The sequence below is a fragment of the Akebia trifoliata genome, chromosome 8 (assembly GCF_017979445.1).
Source record: "Akebia trifoliata isolate Shusen 1 chromosome 8, ASM1797944v1, whole genome shotgun sequence".
Taxonomy (NCBI): Eukaryota; Viridiplantae; Streptophyta; class Magnoliopsida; order Ranunculales; family Lardizabalaceae; genus Akebia; species Akebia trifoliata.
In genome coordinates, this window is record NC_141382.1 from 24,569,798 (window position 1) to 24,586,950 (window position 17,153).

The window sequence follows — 17,153 nt, forward strand, 5'->3', positions numbered from 1 at the left end:
GTGTATAAGCTGTGGCGTGAGCAAGCCTAAAGCCAGTATCAGTTTTTGACTGAAAAAAATTATGATGGCGGCACCATCAGCAAGCTTCAATTTGTTCGAACTTTCGATTTTTGATTAGATTTTTCACGTTTCTCTTCTGTTCTTCAAATTCCTCGACCCACCCATGAAATTAAGGTTCAAACTTGATAAAAACACATCAAAACTCTATTTCTAACATGGATTGCAAATTAAATAAAGATTTCTACGATTTATAAACTCAACACATGTTCGATAAAATTTCTTAAATGCATATTTCGAAAACTATGGTTACCAATAGGAAGTGAGAGTCTCCTACCAAAGTTCGTGAACGCCAAAGGTGACGAGCTAGCATTACAATTCAAGGTTGGATGGCACGAGGGTCGAAGTTAAGCTGACTTGGATGTAAAATGAGTGAGGGTTTGCAAAGCATCTGACGATGGCACTCTCATTCTCTTCTACATTGAAGATAGACCTAACTCCTAACTCGATGAAGCCTTCGGATAGAGTGTGTTGAGATTTACTCGAACTACACGACTGATTTTTTATGGAGGATGGGGAAGACAAGAAAGAATGGGCAAACAAAGATGGTGAGGTTGTAGCTCTTGTAGTAGTCAACAAGTTTGCCTTCTTCATCGAGGTTCAACTCGGTCTTGTTTGCACTAGAACTTGACGGGAATAGGTCGAAACCCTTGGGTTGAGAGTGGGCTAGTGTTTGGTTCTTTAGAGAAGAAGAGAAAGAATTAAAAAAAAGCCAACTTTCTTTTAAATAGAAAGGAGATGAAAGTATCTTTATAATTTTTCCATTATTTCTAATTTTGGCAATAACTTAACTATTCGGACTCAAAAATTGACAGATGTGTATTCCATTTTGAGTATTTTTTCATTGCGGACCTAATAGTGCAGTCGAATTATTATGATTCTCGCTCTAACGAAATTTCACTATTTTAGGTCCTACTTAACGTGAAATTCGAGGATTTTAGAACTTTTTCATTCGAACTCGAATTCAAGCTTGCTTACAGGCTAAAGTATATATTTCGACCTTTTTGAATCCAATGGCAAAGTTAATTTCCATTAAAAATGAATATAACAATATCCGAATGTTTTATTCTAAGTCCCTTTTTCAGAATTTTCCTCAAAATATCACGATTTGATTTTTTCGAGATACGAGTTGAAAATTCAGGATATTACATTCTCCCCCCCCCTTAAGAAAAATTTCATCCTTGAAATTGAAATTATACGTAATCAAACGTTGTTGCCATTACTAACACGACATCTATAACCAACAACACCTATATGCGATTATTATTTATTCTTGGTCTCAGGCCAATTTCATTTATGACTCCTAAACTTCATGTCACCTATTTTTCATCAACCCAATGTCCATCAATTGATCACTCCCATTCAAGCTCATACTCCAACTAATCCATTATTTGTATAACCCTAAGACAATAATCAACTCACACTATACCAATTTCCTACCAATCTTTATCAATAATCCTTTCGCATCTTTTCTATCCCTTTATCTTTGTTTTCCTTACCATCTACATCGCCTATTATGCGTACTCGTACTTACAATGCAAATTACTCCTCAATACACAGTCTTATTACAAACACACCACTCCTATAATATAAGTATTTACCAACACTAACTTCGCAAACCACATCAAAACCTTTATTCCCCATGTACCGATATCTCCTCAACATGGGTACATGGGACACGTCGTGAATCTGTTCAAGTGGTGGTGATAGAATAAATTTGTAAGCCAACATGCCTATCCATTCAACTACCTCAAACAACCCCATAAGCTATAAGCCACACGCTTTCTTACTATACTCATAATGAAATGCATCTTTCACACATCAAGTTTACCTCCAAATACTCGTTCATTTTTGTCACATACAAAATTTCAATTTTAGATTGCACACCTATATTCTACAGGTGCCAACTTAATCTTCCAAACCTCATTATTTCTTCACACAAGGCTTCATAAGAAAATAAAATCCTTTCTTCTAATCTTTCATAATCGAAAGGTCTAAGCTACCCTCATTCAATATGTTACTATCATTCCCTTTCCATATTGCTTATACCCCTAATATTTACCATCACCACACACTGCCTTATTTTCATCACCAGACACCATATCATTCTAAACATCACTTGCCGACAAATACTTTTAGCCTTTACTCACACAAACTCAACAACATATCATTATCATGTTATAAATATGCGCATCCCCACCACACACATTTTTATTCATAATATTCCTTTCTGCCCTACCTTACAATGCTTATTTCATCAACATTCCTTGCCCCATAGCACTCAACAACTATTTATTAATCATAGTCTCCCAGTGGTGTAGATAGTTTTATTACTCGACTCGTCTCGAAAATTTCTAGCTCAAGCAAGTGTGTAAAATCTTAGTAGAAGTATAGGATCTAAAGGGATCAGTATTGAATAGAACTTCAATTTATAACATTCTAATTAGTAACCGTACCTTTCAAAATTTTGTTGGAGACAGGTACTTTCTCTTGGGTCACAACCTCAGTTTACGACTGTGATAAATGTCACTCTCTCCTAATATGTCCCACATGACCATACGCGTAACATTTCACTGATTTTGTCTTCATAGATTTCTGTAATGTGAGCAGTTGCTAGACTAAAGTCTATAATCTCTGGACCTGCCTCGTTGGTACTCTTGGCCTTGCTGGTATCGTTGGAGTTCCAACTACTCTATGACTCAGTGATAAGGAAAATCTACAACTCGGTAGTAGAGTAGCTCTATACTGTGGGTAAACTATTCCAAGGACGATTGGCCTTGAATACATTAACCTCTTGGCCGGGTCCGATCTGGAAGGAAGAGAGGTTGGGAGTTGACTAGTTTGTCCATGGGACATCTGTAATTCCATCCCCCTCTCACTCTCGATTGTTAGTTCGGTCCGTTTGCGATGGTATAAGCATGTCATCGACCATGTTAAAATTTGATAGCCTTATTGTTCCTTGAATTTGCCCATCCAACATCTTTCTGAGCTACGCATCTTTAAACAGTTGACGTTGACCTAAACATTGCTCCCCTCTATGCCCCAACTTACCATATTCATAGCATGCCACTACTTTTTCTTTTAACTAATTTAGTAGCATATGTTGTTGTTTCTTGTAAAATTCTTTCATCTCTTGAGCGGGTATCTCTATAGTCTCACTTCTTATGTATGGTTGTTCTCCCCACGACTTTGCTAGTTTCATAATTGTTTACCTCTTATTAGATCCTAACTGCCTTTCTTCTACTCGGCTTTGAGGCGGTGATTGTACTATCCCTATTTCCTCTCGTAGTCCTCCTTGTGGTGGGATATATTCTCTTGGTTGCTTTTGGGATTTATTCTTAAGATGGTGGTCGAGTTTTTCTTCTATCTACTCTACTATTTTTGTCAATTGCCCCACCATGATCATTTGAGCCTCAAATATCTCTGATTGTCTCCTTTCCATGCAAGCCTAACTCTGAGATATCTCTGAGATTGCTTCTATCATCCATTCTATCTTGGTGAGTTTACTCGACCCAGGTAGGTCTTTCCCACCAGTTTGACTTCTTGTCACGGGTCCAATTGTAATTCTATTTCTTTGCATCTTTCCTAACATGCAAGTTCAGTAATCTACTATTTATCAGAAGCAAGGTACTTCTCAAAACCATGCCAATATCATTATTATGGAAGCACTAACTACTATTATAATAAGAAATCTAGTAATGAACATGTAGCATCCCATTTTTTTAACTCGTATCTCGAAGATATCAGATAGTATTAATTTGAGGAATATTCTAAAAAGAAAACTTAGAGTCAAGTACCCGGATTATGCTTTGTTCATTTTTGTTGAAAACCAACTTCGCCATTAGTTTCAAAATGATCGAAATATATACTTTAGCCTGTAAGCAAGTTTGAATTCAAGTTCGGGTGGAAAAGTTAACAAATCCTCGAATTTCATGTTGAGCGGGACCCAAAATAGAAACTTTTCGTTAGAGGGAGAATCAGGAAGATTTGACTGCACCATTAGGACCGCAACAAAAAATTATTCGAAATGGTATACTCGTTTATCATTTTTCGAGTCCGAATAGTTAAGTTACAATCGAAACTAGAAATGATGGGAAAATTACAAGTATGCCCTCAGCTTTCTATAAAAGAAAGCAAATTTTCTTTCATTCTCATTTGTTTCCCTCTTCTCTAAAGAACCCAAATATCAGCCCTTTTTCTCAAACGTATGATTCTCATCTCTTCACCTCAAGATTCGTTGAGAAGGAAGGACCGTTGAACCCCGACAAAGAAGACAAAGTTGTCGGCTACGACGATAGCTACAACCTTACCCTCCTTGTTAACCCATTCACGTTCGTTTTCATCACCCTCCATAAAAAATCAACAAGTAAATTAGGGTATCATCAAACTCGAAGCTTTACCTTGTTAGTAGAGACTCGTCTTCTTGTGTAGAAGTAAAGGAGAGTGTTGTCGTCGAGGGAGTTGCAAACCCTCGCTCACTTTGCACCAAACTCAACCCAACATCGACTCTTTTACCACCAACCTTGATTATTGTGCGAGTTCCTCACGTTCGACGTCCACAAATCAAGTAGGAGACTTTCAACTCCTATTGGTAACTTTAGATTTCGAAATGTGCATTTAGGTTTTTACAAAACTTGTTAGTTGTTTGTAAATAGTAGAAATATTTGTTAAATTTTCAATCCATGATTATGATTAAAGATTTGATGTTTGATTAGAGATTTGATGTTGTTTTATCAATTAGAAATGTTGAATTCGTGGGTGGGTCGAAGGGTTTGAAGAACGGAAGAAGAATCCAAAAATTTGATCATAAAAGAACCCAAAAATCGTGAAGTGTTCAGTTCTGTTAGCAGATGCCGTCGGTCGCACCGACAGAATCAACCTTCTACCACTGACAAAATTCTTCTGTCGACAAGAGCCGTCGGTTCCACAGACATAACAACCTTCTACCGCAGACAGTATTTTTTTAGTCAAAAATCAGACTCTGACTTTTGCGTTGGCCTCCTCATTGCCTATACTGGATTTTCCCACTCTTCATTTCATTAAAAACATTTAAGTTCTTTAATTAAATTAAAATTTTACCCCCCATTTCGGAACAATGGGAATGGTTTCGAGATCCAAATCTCAAAGGATCAAAATCCAAATTTTGGTTTCAAGAACAAAACGCAGATTTCGACGTTTTCGACAAATTTTCAAAATGTAATAACTTTCGCGTTACTTTGAATTAGGCTATAAAATTTATATGGTGTCGAATCTCATGCTTGAGGCTTTCACTTCCAAAAGTCCATTTTTAATTTCGAGAACTTTAAAAAATTGAGTTTCCGACACTTAGTCAAATTTTCACCAATTTTCCTTATTTTTAACAGTTTTAGTCCCATGCATCGTCGGGACCTCGTTTTGAATAAACCTTGATGGTTTTCGATGAAAAATCAAAAAATGACTTTGAAATATTGAAAATGAATGATTTGATTTGAAAAGATGAAAAATGAGAATGTCGAAAGAATGGAAAAAGGGATGATCGGTAAAATGTCAGAGTCACACCCGAGGGGTGATGTCTGCCTTTTACATTGTATGTTGTGTGTAGGTTGGTGAAAGGATATCCATGTTATTAATGAAAGGATTGTATATTTATTTAAAATTATGTTAGCACATGCGCTGAGTACTGTTATTTATTTTAGGTCGGGGGGCCACAGTTGCATAGTAGGAACTAGATATCCATTATCAACCTTGTTTTGTTAGTTTCTCTTTTATTTTAAATGAAAAACAATATATATATATGTAGCTATTTTGTGAGTTGTTAAAGGGTCTGTGAATACCTGAAGGGATAGTGCATCACATCATCCGGAGGGTGCACTATCCTGGGATGTACGGTAAGGACTACCAAGCTTATACGTGGTATGGGACGCGTATGGGAGTGGAGTCACAACTGGAATCCGGGTCCATTCTCTTCTTATCTTTACCAGTGAACGTGTATTGTAAAGGTGATCGTATACGAGTGGAGTGTTATTTTGGGAATCACATGCACGCCTGATAGGCATAGACGAAGATGATTGGTCAGTGATCACTAACAATCTAGTAGTAGTCGAACGTTCTAACCCATTGCTTACGGTCATGTCAAACGGTCGGCCTGAGCCGGATAAATGGTCACCAGTGTGGTAAACGCAGCGATCGATCACAAAATCAGGAACTAAAAGCCAGACTTATGTTGTAACATCATGTCCCGACTGGGAGCGATCCAGTCGTGAATCCCAATGCTCAAATTCCATCACTCCACCACTTGTACTATGTATTTGTTGTTATATTTCGAATTATAAACTGCAAAGTATGTCTATTATTTCAATGTTGTCAACTGTATTTGCATAAAAGGGAAAATGTATAATGAGTATGGATGATTGATGCTATGTGTAATTTTTAAAATGTTTAATTGCTCATCCTTGGCTATATATACCAGTTAATCGTAGTTTTAATTGTAAAACTTGCATGTTTTGAAATGATGCAGTATGATTATTTGATCACGTTAGGTGAAGTTATTAATAGGAATTGTTTGTGGACCTACTGGGTAACCATTGTTACTCACCCTTTCCTTTCATGTTTTTTTTAGTTGCAGAGCCTGTGCTAGGGGAGGCGAGTGTTGAGCCATCAGTCGAGGAGCATTTGGTTGGTCAGATTGACGACCAGTGTCCATTATTCGGTGAGCATTGGAATTACTTCCTTTAGGAGTTTGTTCGTCCTAGGAGGTGTATATAGTGTTTTGGGCCGAGTGATAGGACTATGTTAGAGTGAGGATAAAATTTTGTAATCCTGTATATCCTTATTCCTTTTCGCGCAACTCTGACTTCACTCATAATGTTCGTAAAATTTTTCTTCTTCCGCTTCTTATTCATTGTTGGTATGTTGCTTTATACAGGATTGTTTGGATTTGGTTTATCAGGTTTGAGTTCCGTAAAACGCTAACATAAACAGATGAGACCATGCCAAAATTTCGAGGTGCCACCTAGTGCCTCGAGGTGGCCTTGGGATTTGTGTTAGCGTTTGCCGGGACGTCACAGAACATCATTTTATTACTAACAAAATGAACATAGAATCTTATCTTAGGCTTACTAGGTTCTACGGACTTCTAGACACAGTAGAGCTCGCAATCCCAATACGAAACTACTAATGAGCTCGCATATTGAATTCCTAGTGATACTCTATAATTACCTCTAATGTTATGGTATCAGCCTATTCTCCGAAACATAGCAGATATGTATCACATACGGATCTAATACTATGCTTTGATAACATATATGGCGCCCCGCCAAACACTAACATAAATCCCAAGGTCAAATCTCGAGGTACTAGGTAGCATCTCAAAATTTGGATAAGGCTCTCTCTGTTTATGTTAGCGTTCCACGAAACTCGAAAACTTGATAATCTAATATACAATAAATCCTACATATAAAAATGCAAACACGAAATAACAACGGAAGACTAAATATATCTAACACGCAAGTAGATCAGAGTGCGAAAGTTCAACAATATACAGCATTACAAAATACTCACTCTAACATGAGCCTAACACTCAACCCTAAAATCTATATACATCCTGGACGAAATTGACCCAACTAAAGGGTGTAGCCCTAATACTCACCATGCAACAGACTCTGGTTGTCGATCTGACCAACAGAATATTCTTCACTTGCAGACTCTGCACCTACCTCAGTAACTGTAAGTTTTGAAACTCAAAAAAGTAAGAAGGAAAGGGTGAGTAACAATAGTTACCCAATAGGTCCACAAGCAATTTCTACTAATAACCTCACCTAACGTGATCGAGTAATCATACTAAGTCATTTCAAAACATGCAAAACTTTTACAAATTAAACTACGATTAACTAGTACATATAGCCAGGGATGGGCAACTAAATAGTTTAAAAATCTACATAACATCATTTAACAATACTCACTAAATATTTTCATTCTTATATAAATATAATTGACAACATTAAAGTAATAAACATGTTTTACAGTTTATAATTCAAATTAGAATAACATGTACATATTACACAATGGTGGAGTAATGGAATTAGAAAGTTGGGATTCACGATTTGATCGTTCTTAGTCGAGACATAATATTCCAAAATAAAATATTAGTTCTTGATTTTTGTGGCTGGTCACTGTTTACCACACTTGCAAGACCATTTATCCGGCTCAAGCTAGTCGTTTAACATGACCGTAAGCAATGGGTCTCTTTTCGATGTGTCAGAACGTTTGACTGCTTACTAGATTGTTTGTGATCACTGACTAATCATGCATGCATGTGATTCCAAAATCATAAAACTCTATTCATATACGACCGCCTTTACAATACACGTTCACTGGTAAAAATAGAAAGGAATGGACCCGGATTCCAGTTGTGACTCCACTCTCATACACGTATCATATCACATATGAGCTTGGTGATCTCTACCGTACATCCTACGATAATACATCACTCTACATGATATGACATTCTATCCTTTCAAACATTCACAAGTTCTTTAACAGCTCACAAAATAACTACATATATATATATATAATTTTTTTAAAACAAACGAGAAATTAACAATACAAAGTTGAGAATGGATATCCAGTTTCCTACCATGCAATATATATATATATATATCATTTTTTTATAAAACAAACGAGAAATTAACAATACAAGGTTGAGAATGGATATCCAGTTTCCTACCATGCAACTGTAGTCACCTCACTTAAAATAAATAACAGAACTCAGGACCTCTACGCTAACAAAACTTAAATAAAGATGCAACCAATCAATATCCCTGAATATCCCTTTACTAACCTACGCACAACACTTCAATGTAAAATGCAAACATCACCCCTCGGGTGTGATTCTAGCATTTTGTCGTTTCATTCCCTATTTCCCATTTTCTCGATGTCTTCACTTCTCAACTTTTCAAATCCAACATTTTTATTTTTAAGTTCTAAATTTCATTTTGATCATTCAATCGAAAAATTATCAAAGTTTAGTTAAAACGGGGTCCCAATAAGTACTCAAAGTCAAATTGCCAAAATTGAAAAAGCTCGTAAAAATTTGGCTAAGTGTCGAAAACTCAAATTTTCAAAATTCTTGAAATTTAAAATCGATTTTTGGAAATGGAAGCCTCGAATACGAGATTCGACACCATGTAATTTTTATACCTTAATTTAAAGTAACGTGAAAGATATTAAAAAATTTTGAAAATTTGTCGAAATTTACGTTTTATTTTTGAAATCAAAATTTGGATTTTGATCCTTGAAGATTAGGATCTTGAAACCATTCCCATTGTTCCAAAATGGGGGTAAAACCTTAATTCATTAAAGAACTTAAAGTAAATGGAACATTTACTTAAATATTTTTAATGAAATAAAGGGTGAGAAATCATGTATAAGCTGTGGGGAGAGCAAAACAAAAGCCAAAATCAATTTTTAACCAAAAAATATTCTAACGACGGCACCTTCAATTCTAACGATGACCGACAACAAGGCCACTAGGTGCTGAAGGCGACGCCGTCAGCAAGCTTCAGTTTGCTCTAACTTTCAATTTTTGACCAGAATTTTTGCGTTTCTCTTTCGTTCTTCGAATCCCTCGACCGACCCATGAAAGTAATGTTTAAACTTGATAAAAATACATCAAAACTCTATTTCTAACATGGATTGCAAATTAAATAAAGATTTATATGATTTATAAACTCGACACATGTTCGATAAAATTTTCTAAATGCATATTTTGAAAACTACGGTTACCAATAAGAAGTGAGAGTCCCCTACCGAAATTCGTAAACTCCAAAGGTGAAAAGCTAGCACTACAATTCAAGGTTGGATGGCACAAGAGTCGAGGTTGGGTTGACTTGGATACAAAATGAGCAAGGATTTACAAAGTATCCGACGACATCGCTATCTTTTTCTTCTACATTGAAGAGAGGCCTAACTCTTAACTCGATGAAACCTTCAGATGGAGTGTGTTGAGGTTCACTCGAATTATACGACTGATTTTTTATGGAGGATGGGGAAGACAAACGAGAATGGGCAAACAAAGATGGTGAGGTTGTAGCTCTCGTCATAGCCGACAACTTTGCCTTCTTCGTCGAGGTTCAACTCGGCCTCGTTTGTTCTAGAACTTGACAGGAATGGGTCGAAACCCTTGGGTTGAGAGTGGGTTGGTATTTGGTTATTTGGAGAAGAAGAGAAAGAATTAAAAGAAAGTCAACTTTCTTTTAGATAGAAAAGGACTGAGGGCATCTTTGTAATTTTTCTATGATTTCTAATTTTGGCAATAACTTAACTATTCAGACTCGAAAAATGACGAATGAGTATTCCATTTTGAGTTTTTTTTCGTTGTGGACCTAATGGTGCAGTTGAATTATTTTGATTCTCGCTATAGTGAAATTTCACTATTTTAAGTCCCACTTAACACGAAATTCGAGAATTTTAGAACTTTTTCATCCGAACTCGAATTCGAACTTGTTTACAGGCTAAAGTATATTTTTTAACCTTTTTGGATCCAATGGAAAAGTCAATTTCCATTGAAAATGATCATAACAATATCCGAGTGTTTTCCTCTAAGTCCCTTTTTTGTAATTTTCCTCAAAATATCACCATTTGTTTTCTTTGAGATACGAGTTGAAAATTTGGGGTATTACAGTTAATTTGATGATAATATACTTAGATTATTCCTTAATTCTGAATTTAAACTCAAATAATAAGTAACGATCCTTTACTTTTTTAAGTAAAGATATCTCATAATAATTTCTTGGTTCTAGGAATGATTTATGAAAACTGTACAAAAAAGAAAATCTAGAAAATAAAAATTATGAGTTTTAATTAGTATACTGGTGCAATTTTTTTGTGTTTAAATTTCATGTTCTTCCTCTTATATAATTAGTATATTTTCTATTATATATAGTGGTCGTAGTGGCATATGGTGGTGGTAATGCCATTTTGGTGGTGGTGGTGGTGGTGGTGGCGGCATGATGGTGCTATGATGATAGCATGGTAGTGTATCATGGTGGCCGTGGTGGTAGCATGGTGGTTATAAACTAATTGCCATTGTTTATGGTGTTGGTGTGGCATATATGCATATTTTTGTTTCTGAAAATTCAAAATATATATATATATGGGAAATGTTCAGCGCCCAACCATTTACCCAACAATTTGCCCAACATGTTTTGTCCTACATAGGTTAAAAGTTTTGGAATAGGCTGATTTTTGGTGAGGATGATCTCTATGGTTAGAAGATCATCCTCACCAAAAATTAGCCCATTCCAAAACTTCTAACCTCATGTTTACAAGTTGAAAATTTGTGGACCGTCCATTTTTTGTAAACCATTTGTGATGGGGTTAGAAGTTTTGGAATGGGCTGATTTTTGGTGAGGATGATCTCCTCACCATAGAGATCATCCTCACCAAAAATCAGCCTATTTCAAAACTTCTAACCCATGTAGGACAAAAAATGTTGGGCAAATTGTTGGGTAAATGGTTGGGTGCCGAACGGGACCCTATATATATATATATTTATATGTTTCTGTTACATACATGTTTCTATTTCTGTAGGTTAATTTCATATATAGTCATGTTTTTGTTTTTGTTTCTGTTGCGTGTGCATATATGTGATCTATTTAGGTTTCTGTTGCAAGTGCATATATATATATTTCTATTTCTATTACAGCAGCATCAGCAGGTTTTGTTTCTATTTAATTTGTAGGGCATGGCCCTGAGGAAAAAAAAAACTATAAAAAGAAACATAAATATAATGTCGATTTTAATAAACACCAACGTTATATTATAATTATTTTTTTACATTACTGACTTACCTTTGATGATGGAACAATTGACGTTATTCGAAAAATATAAAGTCAGTTTATAACCAACGATATAACCCTGTATTTAAGACGTCAATCAATTTAATGTCGGTTTTCTAACTGATGTTAGAGACAAAGTTAAAAGACAATAACGTTGATTATAAATCGATGTTAAATGCCTAATTTCTATTAGTGGCCCTTATATGTTGGTTGTTTCACATTTCTAGTGCAAGAGAAACTCTCTTAATTCTCTTACTCCCAATCGGTGGTATCTTAATTGGATACATGTATTATGTGTAGGGCCATGTGGACACCCAATGAAACCAACACATAGAGAAGAACAGGAAAACACAATATTACTCCCTGCATGAAGTTGATTTGATCAGATTGGACCCTCTTCTCATCTTCTACTCTTTCTTATGCTCTCTCACTTATTACAACTAAAACTCAATGATTTTTTTTATCCGATCAATAGTATTCTTTTACTACAGTACGAAAGCAAACAGAAAGAGTCGAAAGAAAATGATATTTGTACTTGAATATGATGGATTTTTTTTTCTATCAAGTATTCAAGTAGAGAGTCCACTTTTCAAATAATCACAATTAGTAAAGTTATTCTTATTAGATACATAATCTAGGTATGTAAGTGGACGATCTAATGTTTTTCTACAAAGTTGTTTTTCTCAAGGTGCTTGGGATTCAATTTGCTTGTCGTGACTCCCAATCACGACAAAGTTGGTCATCAACTGACCAATAGCTAAAAGATAAGGTGCCATGTAGGATAAAAAGCACTAAAGTACTGAAATACCCATAGCCCTTTTTCTTCAAATATAATATATCCAAGCACCTTCATGTTCACAATATTAGAGATAGGATAGAAAGAGAGAGAGAGGAAGAAAACCATGGGAAGATACAATTGTTTCTTAAGAAATCCCAAGCAGGAACAACAGGTGCCTGTTATTTGCAACTCATCAAGAAATGGCGACAATGATTTTGATGCATTGGATGAATTAGGGGAGAGCATGTATGGGGACCTTGAATGGAACTTCATGGAATGGGATGCATTCCCCTTTGAAGAAGAACAACAAGTTAAAGAAGAAAACGATGATGATGATGACGACAAAGAGGAGACAGAACTTAAGGTGAAGAGCACAAATGAATGCTTAGAAGCAGAAATCTGTTATGATGGTATTGTAAAAAGAGAGGATTTAGAGTTTTGGGGCGAAGAGATAAAGAAGACCGTATCTTCGAAATCGAATTTGAATCTGAATTTGAATTTGAATCATCAGGATGTCATGGATGCATGGTCGAACCGAGGTTCACTTTGGGCTGACGATTATTCTCTTTCAATGGCTAACAAGACCTTTGTAAGTAACACCCAACTACGTACCTTCACTATCTTATATTTTAGAGTTAAATTAGGTGGTTTTGTCCTACAAAATTACCCCACTCCATGATCTATTAATGCGCCACTTGGCACACTATTTACTAATGACTGTTTGGTTTCACCAAAATCAGCTTGATTGATGATTTCTTTCATTATGGTCTAAGACCCATCAAAGCCCACAGAGAAAAATGATCAAATCCAACGGCTAGAACATCATCTATCATGCAAATTTTAGATTTTTAGATTAAGAGTTGATCAAATATTCATTTTTTTTTCCTTATTATAAATTTTTGTCTATTTATATGTTCTATTTTTTTAAAAGACGGGAGAGGTGCCTGTAATGGAAGAAGAGAGAAGAAGAAGGGAAGCTAGAGTCCTCAGATACAAGGAGAAACGTCAGAGTAGGTTGTTCTCTAAGAAGATAAGATATCAAGTTCGTAAACTCAATGCAGATAAAAGACCAAGACTCAAGGTTCTCTCTCTCTCTCTCTCTCTCTCTCTCTCTCTCTCCCCTTGGTTTTATTCAAATTTTTTTCATTCTTTGGTTCCAGGGTCGATTTGTGAAGAGAGTGCCAGACAAGATAAGATGAGTTTGAAAGTCCACATTTTTCAAACGAGGAATACTTTGTTAATCACAAACACGTGTTCTACTGTGTTTATGAAATCAAATCTTGCCAAATGGGCAATAAAATGACTGGTCCATCTCTCATTAAAGCTACACTCTGAAAAATCAGCCTGACTAGTGATTGTCATCCATTAATCAATTTAAGAGTATTTTGATCATGGGCTTTATAACAGGACCATGATAAAATATATTAGTGGGCTAATGGGTCCAAATAGTTTTTTGTATAGCATGATTTGGCTTTACAAATACGTGGGATATCGTATTTGTGACCAACATCTAGGATTCATCATTTAAAAAATATCTACAATACTTTGAAGGTTACTCCCCCAGTTTTTAGCTTTTTTTTTTTTCCCTCTAATTTATGCTGTCTTTTGTCTCTTTCTCTCTTTATATATATCCTTACATTGACGTGTCTCAATTCTGATCATTTAAATTTGAATTATGGTGGAACTGCTGAGTATGATGTCCTTCATGCCAATCATGTTTTTCATGCCAATGTGCATGTTTCTTACTTTCTTTTGGCACATTAATTATCTCAAATAAAAAGGCACATACATTTCAATACTTTCTTTTATGAGTTAGATATTTTGTCAGACTTTTTCTTCTTGTGGGGGTCTTTTAGGTGGTCCCCTCGATAGAGAGGACTGGTGATATGCAATTATCAGGTGTAAGTTGTGGGAGGGTAAAGCACTTTTTGTGGGACCCAACTGAAGTGTCGAAGGAATTTTTTTTTAATTATCTTTTAATACAATTCATCAATGAAATATGTAAAAGGGAAATATTTGAATGTTTTGGTAATTTAAAATAGGGTGATTTAGACATACTCCTTCTCATTTTGGTGAATATTTAAAAATATTCTTACGAATTTAAACTAATGATATTCCCATCTTCTTTAATAGACTAATGAAAAATGATCTAGTCACCCTCTTCTTCAATCTTTAGTAAAAAAATTTTTGATTTTTCTTCTCAAAATCAGTCATCTTCAATCTCTTGGATAAAAGTTTCACCTACTTTTTTAACCTCAAGTTTTTATCTACTTCAATTTTCAAGTCAGAAGAATAAGATAGGATATTTGAACGAGTAGATTTTTTTGATAGCAAACTCAACAGTTTTCTTGAAGGCAAAAACATCGGATTGAAGATGAGGTTGAATAGAATAAAAGTTATTTACCATAGAATTTGAAGAGTTTGAAAATGACAGACTTTTAAGGAGAAAAACTAAGCGTTTTTAGTTAGAGGGCTGAACATCAAGTGTTTAAGGAAATTTTTTATTAGTTTACAAGGCTATCTTAAAATACTATTTTACTGAAAACTTTATAGGATTAATAAAACTACTAAGTTTCTATAAGGTGAATGATTAAATACTGGATAACCAATAAGAGATATTTTTATAGAATGGATTTAGCTAATGAGGATGTCAAGATTAATGAAAAAAAAATTATATTTCAATGGAATAATAATTTCTTAGTAGATAAAATTAAAGGAAGTTGGTTAAGATGATTTAGGCATGTAAAAAATGAGAAGCACTTTCATGCAAATGGAAGACGGTAAAAGATGAGAGCCAAAATTAATGTGTATGATGATAGAAAAAACATCTATTTTTTTTATTTTTTATGAGATAAAAGTCAAATGAGAAATAGAATTTATACTAGCAACTGGGATATGTTATTAAGTGTTGACGTTGATCTCTTGGAAAACTTCATAACCATTTATATTGGTAAAAATGTGCATAACTATTCTTTTTTTAAATAAGTACGATGAGGAGCATTCATTCAAAACAAAGAATAATGGGAAAACAAATGGAAGGGTACATGAAGCATACCCCCTTATGTTTTGGTCAACATCTAAAATATCCCCCATATTTTCAGACTGATTACATGCCCCTTCACCACCTCGGTCTTCTCTATAGATTGAAAGGAAGGGTTTAGTTATTTCTCATTAATCTACAAGGGAAGACCTAATCAAATCAAGGAATTATGTCATAATTTAAGAACATGAGATAACTCAAATATTGACCAAAATGCCTAATAAAGGTTTTTGAAGATGACATTGCTCTTTGACTTGCGCCTTCTCTCATAGACTAATTGGAAATGACCTAAATACTCATTTCTTCAATCTCTAATAAAAAAACCTTTGAATTTTCTCCCCAAAACCATTATATTTGAAGCTCTTAATCAACCTTACACTTGACAATAGTTTGCCCACTACAAGAAAATCCTGGTGTCACCCCTGCCCGTGACCTTGGTCTTCTCAATAGATTAATGCAAGATGACCTCATTGCCATTGTCTTAAATTTGAAACAAAAGCCATTTGATTTCTTTTCCCAAAATCAGTTATCTCAAATGAAAATTGTAGATATCCAAATTTGACCGGGCCCGCGATGCAAAATGCCCCAAAAATCGGAATGGGCCCTAAAGCCCAAACCTTCACAAAAGTCTCTCTCTCTCTCTCTCTCTCTCTTCAAATAAGTGGCCTAAGGCCCTACTCAAGTGGCATATGGACCCAAACCTACCACACCACTCTACACTTCTCAACCTACCCCAATTCAACCCAACCCATTACTATGCCCAAGCCCAACCTACCTCCTAAGCCCAATTCAATTCAATCCACTACCCACTACCCATTACTATACCCAAGCCTAACCTACCACCTAAGCCCAATTCAATTCAACCCACTACCCATTACCATACCCAAGCCTAATCTACCACCTAAGCCTAATTCAATTCAACCCACTACCCACTATCTATTACTATACCCAAGTCCGACCTACCACCTAAGCTCAATTCAATTCAATCTACTACCCATTACTATACCCAAGCCCAACCTACCAACTAAGCACAATTCAATTCAACCTACTACCCACTACCCATTACTATACCCAAACCCAACCAATCTACCCAAACCCAAATCTCAACTCAACCCAAAGATCATAACTAATCACACATGGTCATCATGGTGGGATATATGTCACCACCTCAACTCACTTTTCTCATCCAACAACCTACACCTATCACCTTTTTTCTACAAAATCATCTACCTCCATCATATTTTTTCTAAAAAATTACATCAATCCATCACCCTCTTCTAACCTACTCTGATCATTCCCTACAAACTCATTCTCATAAGCTAAAACTACACCCCTCCTCTCTAATTAAACACTCATTCTCTCCAATCAACTCATCTAGAACTCTATCTTCACGCTTTTTTAACATGTGTCACCACCTCCTCCACCCTCCTAAAAACATAATCAATTACCCTCTTATACAACC

General features: G+C 35.4%; 1 protein-coding gene across 1 annotated transcript; it reads left to right on the forward strand.

Moving 5' to 3' along the window:
* Positions 1-12,752: 12,752 nt before the first annotated feature.
* On the forward strand, positions 12,753-14,303 carry LOC147396407 (uncharacterized). Its single transcript, XM_086450956.1, has 3 exons — positions 12,753-13,240; positions 13,583-13,732; positions 13,812-14,303. Exons 1-3 carry the CDS (start codon positions 12,776-12,778, stop codon positions 13,848-13,850), a joined length of 654 nt encoding a protein of 217 aa, XP_086307082.1. The 5' UTR covers positions 12,753-12,775; the 3' UTR covers positions 13,851-14,303.
* Positions 14,304-17,153: the final 2,850 nt, after the last annotated feature.